The 15930-nt window shown below is 43.8% G+C and overlaps 2 protein-coding genes across 2 annotated transcripts; both read left to right on the top strand.

The window, feature by feature from the left end:
- Positions 1–1556: 1556 nt before the first annotated feature.
- Positions 1557–9118, top strand: LOC143127003 (GTPase IMAP family member 8-like). Its single transcript, XM_076288307.1, has 2 exons — positions 1557–1677; positions 5580–9118. The coding sequence occupies exons 1-2, from the start codon at positions 1641–1643 to the stop codon at positions 7889–7891; spliced, it is 2349 nt and encodes a 782-aa protein (XP_076144422.1). The 5' UTR covers positions 1557–1640; the 3' UTR covers positions 7892–9118.
- Positions 9119–9505: 387 nt separating this feature from the next.
- Positions 9506–15845, top strand: LOC143126972 (uncharacterized). The gene is made up of 3 exons (XM_076288301.1): positions 9506–9902; positions 10255–11037; positions 12700–15845. Exons 1-3 carry the CDS (start codon positions 9629–9631, stop codon positions 14076–14078), a joined length of 2436 nt encoding a protein of 811 aa, XP_076144416.1. The 5' UTR covers positions 9506–9628; the 3' UTR covers positions 14079–15845.
- The last annotated feature ends 85 nt before the right edge of the window (positions 15846–15930 follow it).

The raw sequence follows: 15930 nt of genomic DNA, 5'->3' as shown, positions 1-15930 counted from the left end.
GAGCCAAACAAAAATTTACGCAGCAAAATTTTGGTTGGCCCCACCAAATCTCACTCCAAGGTTTTTTGAAAAGTTGGCAGCCCTGCGGTGGTGAGCGACGCAGACATAAGAGACACAGAACTTTGAAAGGTTTACGCCGACGTAAAGGCAACTGCATTGTGTCGACGCGGAAGCATAAATTCTATTCACCAGCACATCAGTGAGGGTGTTTACGTCGTATGCATCCACGCACAAATGTATGGGCGTACAAATAGCAGTCGCTTTCAAAATAAAAACAACAATATTGATTTGCATGCATCTCTATGCTAGGCTCTTGACTATTGTTCTTTCACGGACCTTACGCGGGCCGGTCAGGGAAAGCCCACGGGCCGGATGTGGCCCGCGGGCCGTATGTTGCCCATGTATGCTGTAAGGTGTAAGCCATTGCCCATTGGTTCCAAAGGAGATTTTATTTGGGTCGCCAATAAGGTCGAGATTTCACTCAAGCGTCTGATGTTCATAACTCTGTTCTAGAATCTTTGGTTTTAACACTTAAAGCCTCGGTTGCTAGGTAACAATAAACAAACTCAAAGATTGTAACTCTTGATTTCGCTTGCAAACTAACGGTTTTATGCGTTTACTAAACAAAGATTATGGAAATTAAACACCACTTTTCCATCAAAAAGCTTGTTGTAAAAGGCATAACTTCTTAGATTTAAGAACTAGGTTCGCTGTTATGAGCAAAGAATCTTTGGTTATGAGTCCCATAGAACAACACTGCCATCTACTGGATTAGAAAGTGTCAGCAGGCTACTTGTGAATCTGGGTGGCTTCTCTGCGCAAAGTTGTCTCAAAAATACGTGATCCACAAATGCTGATCCACAAATGCGAAAACGAAAACTGTGTGTGCTGGTGATCCACAAATGCAAAATTAGATTTCACAAAGGCAATTTTCAGTTTTACAAATGCCATTTCATTTACAAATACACATCTACAATTGTGAAAACCAATTTACAAGTTACAAATATGATTTTTTTATTTGTGGATGTCAAAACACGAATGCAAGTTAAGAAATATTTGTGGATGTCGCCATCTAGGCTACTGGATTGCGATTTGTGTGTGCCGGTGAATTAAAGTAGGCCTATTTACGTGTGGATTTGTGTGACTTCTATGTGAAGAACGTCTCAAAAACACGTAACTTTGGAAAGCGAAGAATGCGTGTGCTGGTTATCCACAAATGCAGAATCACATTTCACAAATGAAATTTTCAGTTTTACAAATGGCATTTTATTTACAAATGCTATTTGTAAAAATCAATATACGAGTTACAAATATGATTTTTTTATTTGTAGATAACAAAACACACATGCAAATCAAGAAATATTTGTGGATCCCACTCTGCGCATATACAAATATTATTGAGACAAATTTAGCTCCATAGCCACAGTCCCTTATTTGTGTCACAGCCCCTTTAAAAAAAAATTGACAAATATCCCAGGAAAAGTTAAGTTTCGTTTGTCTTTTACTCCACCCTCTCTTGAGTTTCCCAGTTGTTTTTGAATGAGTCGTTATACGACCAGCACCACACAAACGACTGCTTCTTCCAGTGCTACACTAGCATAGGCCTACTTGTTCTCAAAAAAAAAACAGACATACAGAAAATGGAAAGAAGACAGCGAGAAAGGCATAACAAAGACGGTATGAATCATTTGATTATTTCTTCTCTGTCCTCATAGGCTAAATGAAATAACGATGTTATTTATATATGTAGGCTAAAAAGGCTATTTTAAGGGGCTTATGAATATGTTTGTGATTTTTCCCATTTTCAATGGCACGGTATTATACTTCTAAGAAGATAAACAGATAGGCCTATGTGGAACACATTGGCTTAACCCTTGTGTTATCCTCAAATCTTACCGACACTCTTTATCCTTGGGGTCAATTTGACCCCAGCTAAATAAACCCTCAGAAAATGATTATAATTCATATTGTTACCCAGTTTTTCTGTGACAGGTACTTAACAAGAGTGTAATAGCCACCACCAAAAGCCCTACAAAACAATCCCACCCCCCCACACCCCTTTATGAACCTTGGAACCTTGGCTGGCAATATTGCCCATCCAGTGTCAGCAGCCCAAACGCTTGCTGTTGCTTCCCCTTTTGACTTATACAGTCCTGCCAAAATTACTTATATGTAATAAGTACTTGTGTATGTAATAATGATAATAACAGTATGTTCTCATACTATTCAAATAATAATATCCATAATGTGTCAAATATTCATGTATCCTGTTTCATACAGCTGGGGTCAAACTGACCCCAAGGAACATCAATGTACAAAATATTTGTATAGGACATTGAAAACATATTATTGTACAAATTTCATGCTAACTCTGTTGTACCCTTCAATTGAGGAAAAGTCATGAAACATGAAGCAAAAAAAAAAAGTGAACCATATATTTTATGATGTTAAACGTTGCTTAAATCTAGGGTTAAATCTAGGCCTAGCTAATAAAGCAGTCGCGACAGAAACACAAACATGGGGACGGCATCAGCGAGACACTTTAAAAAACATGTCAAAATGTTAAGCCAGCTGATATAGCCGGTCATAAAATAATCTATTTCATTTTCTAGATATTCCTCTTTTGTAAAACATTTAGGATTTCTTCCAAACTCTTCTCGAGTTCCTGTGTACAACATAGGCCTAGCTGCCTGCAGAGGGAGATAAAGCATTGTTTTTGATTAAAATGAGCGTTCAAGTTTCAGAAAATGTTCCTTCCACCCAAGCCTACTGATGTCGAGATGGTCAGGTTTTTAGCAATGTTTTACTTTTGCTTTTGTTTATCACTTTGTTTGTCTCGAATCTACCTACCCTTATCAGGCAAAATGCACCATTCAGTGTTTGATGAAGAACCTGTTCGACTACAATCGGAAAACCCAATCCAAGAGTGCTGATTACAGATGGCTTTCTCATCAGACCAATGTCAGTAAAGATTAGGCCTACGTTATAAAATGTATTGCATAAAGTAGCCTAACCTAACATAAATAAAACAGATCCAGTTGATCTTCATCCTCACCTTTTAAGACAAAAGTTTTCTTTTGCAGATGTGTCAGTATGTTTTCATCAGTTTCAAACATTTTCACACATCTTCACATCCTAGATTTTTTTGTGTGTGTTAGAGCCTTTTACAAACAAAATGTTTATTTTGGCCAGAGTGCCTCTGTTTAGGCCTGTGTTCATTATATTGAAAATTTGATGTCGGAGTTGACAGAAGCATTCAAGAAAATGTTCAGAAAAGGTATTATTATTACTAGTAGTAGTAGTAGCAGTATTACTATTATTATTACTAGATAGTCCTCCTTTGTAAAACAATTAGGATTTCTTCCTAACTTCCTCTCGAGTTCCTGTATTCAACACAGCAGTGTTGGCGTCATGGCCGGGCCTTAGGGGGTCAGGCCTGTCCAAACAGGCCAATGTAACCCCCCACCCCTAACTGAGTTCTCTCCCTGACATAAAAAAACATCTAAATATTATTACGGCTATGATTGAAATTAAATCTATATTAAACAATGATGTTGAACACTTAGCCTACTCAAAATAAAACAAATAACACGGATTGACACTTGTGTCAACACATGCTACTGTTGATTGTGTGCGCAAAAAGCCATGCCGAGTGTATTGTTCGCTCTTAAACTTGATTGACACAGTTTTCAATAGATAGGTCAAGGGGCAGATCATATGTCTCTGGGTGGGAGATCCCCTGCCCATAGACACGCCCTCGTTTTCCTATTCACCTGCCACAGTCCCTTAGTTGTGTCACAGCCCCTTTAAAATTTATTTGACAAATATCCAAGGAAGAGTTAAGTTTCGTTTGTCTTTTACTCCACCCTCTCTGAGTTTCCCAGTTGGTTGTGAATGTGTCGTTATACGACTAGCAGCAGCAACAAATTATTCTTCCATTAGCCTACTTGTTCTCAAAACACACACACACTCTTAGAGAAAATGGAAAGAAGACAGCGAGGAAAGCATAGCAAAGATGGTATGAATCACTTTTCTTTTCAATGGGATAATGGCACAGCATTGTATCATACTTCTGAGAAGTTAAGTATAGTATAAGTATATATACTTTTTTGAGGGAAGGGAAATTTGGTCTCTGCATTTAACCCAATCGGTGAATTAGTGAAACACAAACAGCACAGTGAACACACAGTGAGGTGAAGCACACACTAATCCCGGCGCAGTGAGCTGCCTGCTACAACGACAGCGATCGGGGAGCAGTGAGGGGTTAGGTGCCTTGCTCAAGGGCACTTCAGCCGCGGCCCACTGGTCGGTGCTCGAACTGGCAACCCTCCGGTTACAAGTCCAGAGTGCTAACCAGTGGGCCACGGCTGCCCAAGTTAAACAGATATGTGAGACATAGGCTTAAATCTAGGTTTAATAATTAAGCAGTAGCGACAGTACCCCAAACCTGGGGACAGCGTCAGCAAGACACTTGTCTTGTCAAAATGTTAGGCCAGCTGGTATATTTAATAAAAAAAATCTATTTCATTAAACATTTAGGATTTCTTTCAAACTCTTATTATTATCATTACTATTATAATGCCAGTGGCTCAGACTGAAGCTTCACAGAGGATGAAACATGATGTCAAGTGCATAGCCCCTGAAAGGGATAAGGTACCTTCATCAGAGTACCTTGGAGAGTCTTGATTATTTTGTGAGGGTACTCTAGTGTACTACACTAAGTGAGCATTTGTTTGCACAATTTACAATTCCTATTCCAGATTAATCTGTAATTTCAAGGCAATCGGTTTGCATGTTTTTTTAAGGTTAACTAACAGGTAAGTAAGGTTAACTAACTAACTTCACAGTGTAGAAAAACTTCAGCAATTCAAGTAGTTTACTTGATTTAAACGGTCATGTTTACTTTTCCACTTCAACATTAAATTACACTAATTTTAGGCAAGTAATCTCAAATGGCAAAATCAACATAATCAACAAAAGACAAAAACTGAGTAATACTAACTAAACATTTTAAGTAAGAAATACCCAGATTTGTCAGTGTAGTTATAGCTCACCAATTTCAACCCAAAACTTACATAGTCCTGCTTGAGGATATCAGAGGGAGTCATTCAAGGGGTGAGATTTCACCATTTTCTGGAAGGTTTCTTTGCCTTTTAATCTAGCAATGTGACAAGAATGACATGTGGGCTGTTTATCTTGCTAGATTAGTTTAAGCTTCACAGCACCCCATTCACTTTAACCCATTTACTCCTAAAATGCCTGCTAAAAATGCCTATAGAATCCTATGGCATTCTAGACTAAATAACCTTATTTCCTGAGGGTTTTCTGAAAACATACTAAAAATTGTCAACGTCTACCAAAATGTAATATCTAAGCCTCTGTAGCACCTAGAAACATGAAATAAAAAGCATGCTGCGCTACGCAGCATCCAGCGGGAGATTCAACGTTGCACTATGCAGCATCCAGCATCCAGATAGAATGTTGCGTCATGCAGCATCCAGCGCGAATGGGTTAAATAGGAAAATGGTATTCACACTTGACCTCATGGTATTAGCTCATGTTCTCATCTCTTCTTACAGATGAGAGGCCACGTGAGACAACCAGGGACCAAAGATGGACTCAAACCCCAGCTGAGAAAAATCCACAATCCTCCAATGTCTCTCAACTCAACCATGCCCAGCAGACACCATGTAATGACCAGAATCAGGAGCCAGGAAGAGGAATGGGGAGAACTTCACTGTTGTCTGACTCCTCCACATCAACAGACACTGAACTGAGACTGGTGTTGGTAGGCAGAAGAGGGGCAGGCAAAAGTGCAACAGGAAACACCATATTGGGTAGAAAGCATTTCCGCTCACAGCTCAGTGCAAGCTTAGTGACCAGAGTATGTGAGAGAGTGCGTGCCACTGTGCGAGGCAGAAATCTGATGGTGGTGGACACACCCGGTTTCCTCAACACTGTGCTATCCCAGGATGCCATTGAACAGGAGGTGCAGAGATGTCGTGAGCTGTGTTCACCAGGTCCCCATGCAGTCCTGCTGATCGTTCCTCTGGGGCGCTTCACAGAAGAGGAACGCCAGGCCGTCGACACAATCCAGCAACTCTTCAGTAATGAAGTACCCAGTTGCACCATACTTGTCTTCACCCATGCTGACATGCTGAGGGGAAAGTCCATCAAAGATTTCATTTCCAGACAGAGTCAAAGCATCCAGGAGCTGGTAGAGAGGTTCAGTCACCGCTTTGTAGCCATCAACAACAGAGACCCTGAAGATGGAATCCAAGTGGATCAGCTGATGAAGATGGTTGAGAATCTGCGCATTCAGAGAATGCAGCAACATGCCAACCATGATAGCCCACTGCGAATGGTACTTGTGGGCAGAACAGGAGCAGGCAAAAGTGCAACAGGAAACACCATACTGGGGGGGAAGTATTTCCGTTCGCACCTGAGTAGAAGCTTGTTGACCAAAGCATGTGAAAGAGTATGTGACACTGTAAGAGGCAGAAATCTGATGGTGGTGGACACACCCGGTTTCCCCAACACTGTGCTATCCCAGGATGCTATTCAACAGGAAGTGCAGACATGCCGTGAGCTGTGTTCACCAGGTCCCCATGCAGTCCTGCTGATCGTTCCTCTGGGGCGTTTCACAGAAGAGGAACGCCAGGCCGTCGACACAATCCAGCAACTCTTCAGTAATGAAGTGCCCAGTTGCACCATACTTGTCTTCACCCATGCTGACATGTTGAGGGGAGAGTCCATCGAAGATTTCATTTTCAGTCAAAGCATCCAGGATCTGGTAGAGAGGTTCAGTCACCGTTTTGTAGCCATCAACAACAGAGACCCTGAAGATGGAAGCCAAGTGGACCAGCTGCTGGAGATGGTTGAGAATCTGCGCAGACAGAGAATGCTGCATCTGGCCAACCTTGCCAGGCCATTGCGAATGGTACTTGTGGGCAGAACGGGCACGGGGAAAAGTGCCACAGGAAACACCATCCTGGGGGGAGAGTATTTCCGCTCAGAGCTCAGCATGACCTCTGTGACAGAAGAATGCCAGAGAAAGGATGCCACTGTGCAAGGGCGGGATCTGGCCTTGATTGACACGCCAGGCCTGTTTGATACATCACTCTCCCAGGAAGTTGTGGAACGTGAGATTGTTCGGTGCCTTACATTTTGCTGCCCTGGGCCCCATGTAGTACTGCTAACTGTGCGTGTCGGAGGATCCACTGAAGAAGACTTCCGTAGCATTGACTTGATCGAGAAATTATTCCAGGAAGACGTCAGGCGCTACATCATTCTCATCTTTACTCATGCAGACATGCTGGATGGAACTCAAATCCACGACTTCATCAGACAAGAACCGAGACTCCTGGAGCTTGTAGAGAGGTTTGATGGTCGCTATCTGGCCTTCAACAACATGGAGACAAAAGACCACAGTCAGGTGTCCCAGTTGCTGAAGATAGTTGACAGCCTTCTGGCTTGCAATGAGAACCAGCACTTCACCAACCGTTTCTCACTGGCGATAGAGAGGGCTGTGGCTGAGCTGCTGTCAGAGGCTAGATCTGCTAGGTTCCAGTACTTTTACAGATGGTGCCAAAGTCATCCTTTTATCGCAGCCTCCCTTATATTAGGGGCAGGAGCCGGGTTGGCAATGGGGGCTCCCTTAGTGATGGGTGCCATGGCCCCTGCAGCAGTTGAAGTTGGACTTGGAGCACAACTGGCTAATCTCATGTTATCGGTTGGCCTGGACAGCGTAGCTATAAATGCCATAATGATGAAGCTAGCAGCTAATGGCATAATAGGTGGTGCAGGTGGGGCAACTGGGACAGGGGCAGCAGGTTTAGCAGGGACAGTTGGGGTAGTGCTTACTGCTGCTACAAAGTGTAGTATACAGTAGTCTTGTGATGCTATTATGAACACAAATGTTTTCATTATCATTGTGGACATACAAAGACAATGTACAATATACAAAAACAGTAAAGAGAGGACATGGTGATATACAAATTGTATACATAAATAACATTCAAATCACAATACAATATTCATCTTCATATTACAATATTATACTGCATGTTATTGGTAGAGTGTAGAACAACATTTAGTGCAGTCATACTTTCTTGACATAATGTCTCTTTATTATTGGAATTTAAGAAGTAAGATATGTAGACTCTAATTAAAGTAAATCAGTGCTACTGTACACATAAACACATATTGCACATATATGCCATTGTTTTTCAGTTGTAAAAATATCACTATATTTTAAAAGCTTCCATAATACCTGGTTAATCATGAAATTGCATGTTACATCATCATTATTCACATACAGTATGTAAACTCAAAACTGGCATACTTTATGTGTTTCTATCAGGCTAAATAGAAAGGTGAGTCTCTTTATAAATGTTATAGTCAACACCAGAGCTGGGGACACATCGGGGATGGCATGTCCATGTTCAGTACACATCAGAGAGACATCATCTAAACAAGCCATTTGGAGCCAAATTGCATAAATGAAGCATATTACAAGAGAAATGGTACTCATTAAAAGACCTTGACCTTGCCAAGTGTTGTGGTCATGTATTGTAGATTGTACATTAATTGAATTCAAAAAGACTGCGTCTTTGTTATTTTGTGGTCATGTATTGTAGATTCTTCTGTATGTAGTAGACATAGCCTACATTAATTGAATTAAAATATGCTCATAATCGTTTTTATAATGCTAAATCTACCATGTCATTCTGTCCTTTACAACAAAAATAGGATCTGATTGGTTTTAGCCTAGTTATGATTAACATGGGAATTACAGTGTCATTAGGCCAAAGGCCAAAGGCGGCTACAATGCACCTCCCTAAAAAAATCAATGCATTACAATACATGGAAATACAATACAGAACTAGTATGTAGCATGCATCTAGCTGAAATAGGTAGCCTAGTGCATCCCAGAATGTTCTGTGTGTTCACATTCAAATTCATATTCAGCATAGCCAAACCGCACTGTAGCCTCATCTCCGGTGGCCTGTATTCATAAACTACTCATACAACAGGCTACACCATAATTACACATTTGAGATTTGTCTGTAATCAAAATAAACTTCTAACTTTTAAAATAAATTGTGAATCCAAATGAGCATTGTTTTTCTACATGTATTCTGTTCTATGTTTTCTGATTTAGTGTTGAGTGTGGAAGTGACGGGTTCCTACACTATTCACTGGAAGTTTTGATTTTGATTTGTTTTACGCTGCTTTTACTGTGAAATGCCTATCGTCACATCCGTATCACGTGACTTAGATAATAACAAATAGATCCCAACTAAGCTTTATTCTCTGTCACATATCTAAGAACACTTAATCAGATGCATAATAGATTGTTTATGGGCGTGTTAATACAAACCTATTTGGTGTAAGAGAGTGGTTTAGACGCAGTCATTTCTTTCAATTCAGTCTCTGCCCGGAAGTAATCAGTGTTTACAACCCCTCCATTAAAATCACTGGTCCACGTCGGGGGTAGGCTAAATCGCCGTTGCAAGTCACTATGGATGTTGTTTTGTAACTAAATATTGAAACGGCTATAATCCTTGGGGAAATAAGGGAGAAACTATTTAAGAGACATATAAATTCATGCAAAATCGTTTGGAAAATGTCAAACTGTGGTACTTACCAGACTCAAATAGCATCTATTATGGACGTCCTCGCTAAGGCAGCGGTGGCCGAAATCAGTAAAGTGGTTGAGGATGCCGTCGTCGTTTTACGTTTAGAAACGTGCCAACGACAGAACGAAATCGAAGCCTTGAAGAGAAATTTGGAAGTTGTTTCCAACGAGCTGCGTGCAACACGAAGAGCTCTTGTGCGAGAATGTATCAATGGGCGATCGGTAGATTTCCAAGTACGCGATCAACCTGTCATCCACCGAGGTTAGTTCGCCATCAGTGCAATATGTTCGCCTGTTTAAAGTATAACCTTTTCCTCCTATTCGGTTGCTGTATTGCTAACATAACACGGACTCGGGATAACTTTATTTCGAGTGCACAGTTTTCTTTTAGCAGTCTACTCTAAGCATTTGAAGTCTAATTTTGTGAGGAGAGAGGACTTTGTGTTTAGTTGTTACACACCTGTGATTAAAAACGAAAGCTGCAAGTTAGCAGCATTGTAGATAGTGCAGTGCAGAGATCAGTGTTCGACCCTCCCAAGGCCACAGGAATTGATTGAAAGTCTTATGAGGAACTCAGGCTAATATATGCTGACTACTATTCTCTTCTCTTGCAGATTGTGGGCGGAAAGGTGTGAGCGTAGAGGAGAGCAAGTGTGTTGAGATGGAGTGCCATAGCGAAGGACCGACTGAGGAGGAGAAAAACGCCTCATTCAGGGTGACGGTGAAGGTCGAGAGAGAGGATGAACGTGGAAACCAGGGGACTCGTGACAACACAGCAGCTGGAGCAATGGGGAACAGCAAGCGTGTGACAGGTGAAGAACGTAGTCACAGCTGGCCAGCCGATGAGGACACTAACAATGACGATGCAAACATGCGTACTATGGATGACCCCTCACCCCCTCAGACTCGCACCGACGCCCTCCTGGTGTCCGTCTCCACGGCGACCACAGCGGCTGTGCTGCCGGCTCCTCCTCATCAGAGACCACGTCTGCGAAGATGGTGGCCACACAAGATGCTCTCACTCCCGCACCTGAACACACAAGCAAACACACACTCTCACACACATCCTCCACCGGCAGCGCTGCCCTCAGAGAAAACTTCCGGGATGCCCAGGGGCGTCCTCTCTGGCCCTGGTGTCAGGGGGTTTCTGGGGGGTCTGTGGGGTCACTACAGGTCGCGGGGGAGTCAGAGGTCCCAGAGGTCATTGCAGCAGCAGCCGTGGGCACGCGGCAAGCGTCGCTTCCCGTGTGGGTACTGTGAGAAGAGCTTCGACCGGCTGAGCCATCTGGACCGGCACCGGCGCATTCACACGGGAGAACGTCCCTACGGCTGCTCGGTCTGCGGGCGCCGCTTCACCCAGAAGAGCAGCCTGAAGGGGCACCTGCGCACACACAGAGGTCAGTTGTAGAGGTTGAAAGGTCAGTGTGTGAGCGTGTGTGTGTTTATGCCAGTGTGTGGTCAGGGTGTCCCTGGCCTACACTAGAGCCCGACTAATAAATCGGTGTGCTGATATTATCAGCAAATATAAGCTATTTTCTAATCTATCAGTATCAGTGGGGGTAAGCAACCCCCCCACCCCCCCCCCCCCCACCCCACAAATTGGAATTGGCCTATAAGCAGAAATTGTGGGGGTGGGGGGTCCTCATTTTGGTCAATTTATCCTCACTTTTCGACACAACTTCCTCCTTTTCAGAGTCTGGTTGGTGGTCATCCTATTTTTGCGCCTTTATAGTACACATGTAGCCTCCACTTCCCCTTTAAAATCCAAATTATGATCATCAACTGCTCTTCTAAATATATTCCTGCACAGAACCGCTCTCATGAAACAGAAAAAATACATGTAGGCATTCCTTCTATTCTGTAGCTGGGTCGTGGTTGCAGCACAGTTGAAGCCGCGTCTGGGACGTGGTTAGGGCAGAGGCACTGTGGCTGCTGTAACCTGTTAACATGGGTGCCGAAATGAAAACCAACACGCAACGGAGCTGAACAGCAGGCAGTGTGTTCAAGCTGCTAGTCATATGAGAGTATGGACATTATCTTACATTTTGCAATTGTCCTTTCCAATCACACAAAATATTTCATTGTTTAATGCTGTTGACGGTAAAAACCCCATCATAAAGCATAAAGTACATGGTGGTGTTTATCACAGATCTAAGAACAAAGACCTGACGCTATTCAGAATAATTATTTCAGATACTAGATAGTTAGGCCTATTTAAATGTCCCACCTTGATCAGAACTTTTAAATATTAAAGAACATTTTTGCGTTGTGTTGAATGAATACTGGACGATTTATTTATTGGTTTTTGAAATCCTCAAATATCGCAATCTGTATTGATCTTTAGAATCCCATAGGGGTCGAGCTCTAATCTACACAGAGAATTCACATGTATTCATGAAATTCTTGATTGCTGCTGTCCAGCTCACCTTCACTTGTTGAATGGTCTATGTGTTACATTGGCTATTGACACATATACAGTATCTAATACGTTAAAGGTGCCATGTGTAATGTCTGCCAAAAATCAATTCATACTCCACATTCCATAAAAGATGGGGGCAGTATACCTCCAGAAAGTGAGTTGGTCTACCCTAGAGTAACAACCAAGAAACGTGTATTGCAGTTTGGCTGGCGGTTATGTTGCCCGCATGCCGTCTCCCATGGCCGAAACTGGTATTATGACACCTGTCGGGCTGTGGCTAGTTCTGCTAATTCAGGTTGATATCTCTGCAGCACTATACCTTGTCATTTTTTTAATGACATCATCACCCTTATTTCTTCTCATTATTTTGATGTGTGTAGCTCATTTTTTGGATATTCTTACCTCAATTCTTACACATGGCACCTTTAAAGCCTCCTGCTGTTAATCTAATAGCCTCATTCAGATTCACTCATTCAGACTCACTCATCAGTCTAATCTAATAGACTGGTTCATATCCTTAATCAGTGGCTTAAAACCACTTATCATTCTCAAAATAGCACCATACTTCTGCAGTAGTATGAATAGAAACAGAAAGATTGGTGAGTGATTGGTTGTTATGTCTATTGCTGTTTCTCTGTAGGTTTCTCCGTGGATGTGTCGGACAGCACTCCTGTCCTGGAGCGCCGGCTTTCTGAGGAAGACTGGGACTCCCAGTACGCAACCCCAGCGGAGAACAGCACACACCTGCCCACACAGTCCGAGGACAACACAGATGCCACACTCACGGGAGACAGCCACATGCTTTTCACACACACCCACGAACGCGACGCGCATCTCACTGAGACGGCCCGAGTTGAGACACATAAGCCTCGGCAGCAGCCACACGGGAGGACTCAACTTGGGGGACAGGTCGAGAGGCCGAGAGGGGCGGCGGAGATGCAGCTCACACACACTCAGGACGGTGACCCGCATCACCTCACCCAGTCAGATGATCTTAACGTTAATGACTTACTTAACCATGAGGCTAACTTGCATCGCCGCGCTCACACGCAGCATCTGACGCACATCCAGGACTCAACTACGACTACCTCTGCTCTCACACACGCTCAGGACTCGACCTCTGTGCTCACACACACTCAGGACTCGACCTCTGCGCTCACACACACTCAGGAGCCTGTGGGGTTTGGAGAGCTGCAGCTGGAGCTGAAGGCTGAGCGGGAGGAGGAGGAGGAGGAGGAGGAGGAGGAGGAGGATCAGAGCATCCACCAGGGGGCAGTAGAGTGTGCGTACAGAATAGGAGACCTGGGGCAGATGGAGGAGTCTGGGGTATCAGAACTGGAGTTTGGGGCAGTAGAGGAGAGTGACCCCCAAATGTGGGCAAATAGAGGGGTTGAATCATACTGTGCAAATTCGAATGGGCCAGAGGCAGTTGTGTCCATGCAGCTGGGCCTGCCATCAGTACCGCCCTCCTGGCCCGACCCAGGAAGTCCCGCACACATCAAGCAAGAAGAGGAAGCCTGTCCCCTGACACACCCGCTTTTGGACTCGCTGGCCAATCCCGAGGCTTCCATCGCTACACGCGCCACAGCTCAACAGGACGCTATGTCACCACTACACACGCACACCTTTGTTGTGAGAGCAGCCGGAGACCTGGAGGGGAGCCCGACCCACCAATCAGTCCCACCCTCGTCGTCGCTGGCAACTGATCAGGTGTCGCCGTCATTGCTGTCGTCTCCTCGGGACAAGCGTCGCTTCCCGTGCACGCACTGCGGCAAGAGCTTCGACCGGCTGAGCCACCTGGACCGGCACCAGCGCATCCACACGGGAGAACGTCCCTACGGCTGCCCCCTCTGCGGGCGCCGCTTCACCCAGAAGAGCAGCCTGAAGGGGCACCAGCGCACACACACGGGGGAGAGGCCCTACCGCTGCCCCAGCTGCTCACTCGCCTTCGCCACCTCCAGCGCACGCAACCGCCACCAGTGTGCCCCGCCTGGAAACAGGCTGGCTTACGCCTGGTGAAGAGTGTTCCCCGCAGAGAAACAGACAGGCATACACTGAGTGAATGATATGCCAAACTTTTCAACAGACTGGCATACGCCTGGTGAATAGTGTTCTCTGACGACAAACAGGCTGGCATACGCCTGGTAAATAATGTGCCCAGTTCTGCAACAAACTGGCATACGCCTGGTGAATAGTGTTCTCCGACGAGAAACAGGCTGGCATACACCTGGTGTATAGTGTGCCCTGTCAAGCAAGAGCATACCCCTGGGACCAACCCTGCAGAGATGGGGCCGAGTCCAGTCAGCCACCCCATATTCAGCCCTTATTTTGTTGTTTGTTAGGGGTGTCTGCTGTGGTTATTGTTGCATTCTGCAAATGATCCATTTGGAACACATGCACCTGTGGCCTGGCCGGGCATGTCCGTCTATTAAGTACATGGGTAAGTGACAAACCTGGGTAAGGAAACTCAGAGGAAGTGGTACGTTTACCTAATAGAAAAGCCCTATGGCTTCCTTCTCCCAACAGAATAAAGCCAATGAGCTCTTCTTTTAGGAGACTTACTACTCTCTGAGTCAACTTAAGGCCTTGGCAGTCTTCTGCGCACCCAGCTGTGCACGCTGAAAATACACACTGTGATCCCTAGATGTATTTGATTTTCGAACGTGTTTCAGCAAACAAAGTGAACGCACGTATGTCAGCGATTAGCCCTGTTCTTGGCAAGTGAATTTATTTTTCCAGCCACTACAAGAGAGAGTTCATATTGTCTCCTTAGTTTATTTGTGGTTATAGTTTGAATAGGCTGCTTGATTAGATTAGCAGTTTTATTGATGTAAGATCACAAGAGTTGGTGCTTCTTGGTAAATCTTGGTGCTTATGCCATTTATTGAACACAGCAAGAACACTGATATGCACTGGGTTTGGGTACTTACTGTATACTAACTAACTTGTACTAACTGGTTGAATTACATAGACGTTTCTAAACAGGGTACTTACAAGACATTTGTAGAATCTCAAGACGTTCAGTCAATGATTCAAGGATTATGGCTGTTTCTCAAAGTCAAGGTGGGATCCTTCAAGGCTGCTATTTGAAGGATGTTACGCCATCGAGTCCCGCCAAAGTACTGTTCCAATGTCAAGCATCCATCTAGTCCGTCAAGTCTATCCTCAGCGTGCTTGGAATAACCACAACCTGTGTGCACATTTATGGAGGATTTAAAATTTGTACTACACAAGGCAGTTCACTATGTATTTAAATGTAAACATTGTCTTATCGTCGCCATGTAAAGTAGCATAAATTAAATCTGGGCTCAGGTCAGTTTGACAACTTTGAATTCACACAGTAATTGTGTAAAGAAGGCATTTAGGAAGGGTATTTAAACTGTTTCCAATGAGGGCAATCTTGAGCTAATTAGTACTCTTTTCTCTTTACGATTTTGCTTAATGGTTGCTGCTCTGTGATTTATTTTAGCAAATTATGTATAATTTAATTTATTGATGTGGGAGAAAGACAGCGCCGTTAATTGTTTCTCAAAAAGAAGCGGGCAGGAGACTGCACACTCGCTAGTCTGTTCCATTTGTTCCATGTGTTATCTGAATGCTAAGAAAAGCCTTGCCTCGTCTTTTAAGAATTTGACTCGGAAGGACTCAATTCTACCAAGCAAGAATCCTCAAGGATCCTTGACTTTGAGAAACAGCATATGTATCTCATATTTTTGCTTCCAACCACGGCACACGGAACAAAGAATACAGAATAGCCTGTTGCTGCCTGTTACACAGACAAAAACATCTGGATGGGATATACAAAAGGACAGAGCCCACTAGGCTGACAAAACCGTGAAGTTCTGTCAGTGTTGTTGCTTCTCCTGGAGCA

This window comes from Alosa pseudoharengus, unplaced genomic scaffold (genome assembly GCF_046254945.1).
Source record: "Alosa pseudoharengus isolate Yale_2024_CS ecotype anadromous, Long Island Sound unplaced genomic scaffold, YU_APseudo_1.1 YU_APseudo_1.1_scf_1, whole genome shotgun sequence".
NCBI lineage: Eukaryota > Metazoa > Chordata > Actinopteri > Clupeiformes > Clupeidae > Alosa > Alosa pseudoharengus.
Note: the sequence above shows the minus strand (reverse complement) of the source record. Positions and strands in the feature narration are given on the sequence as shown.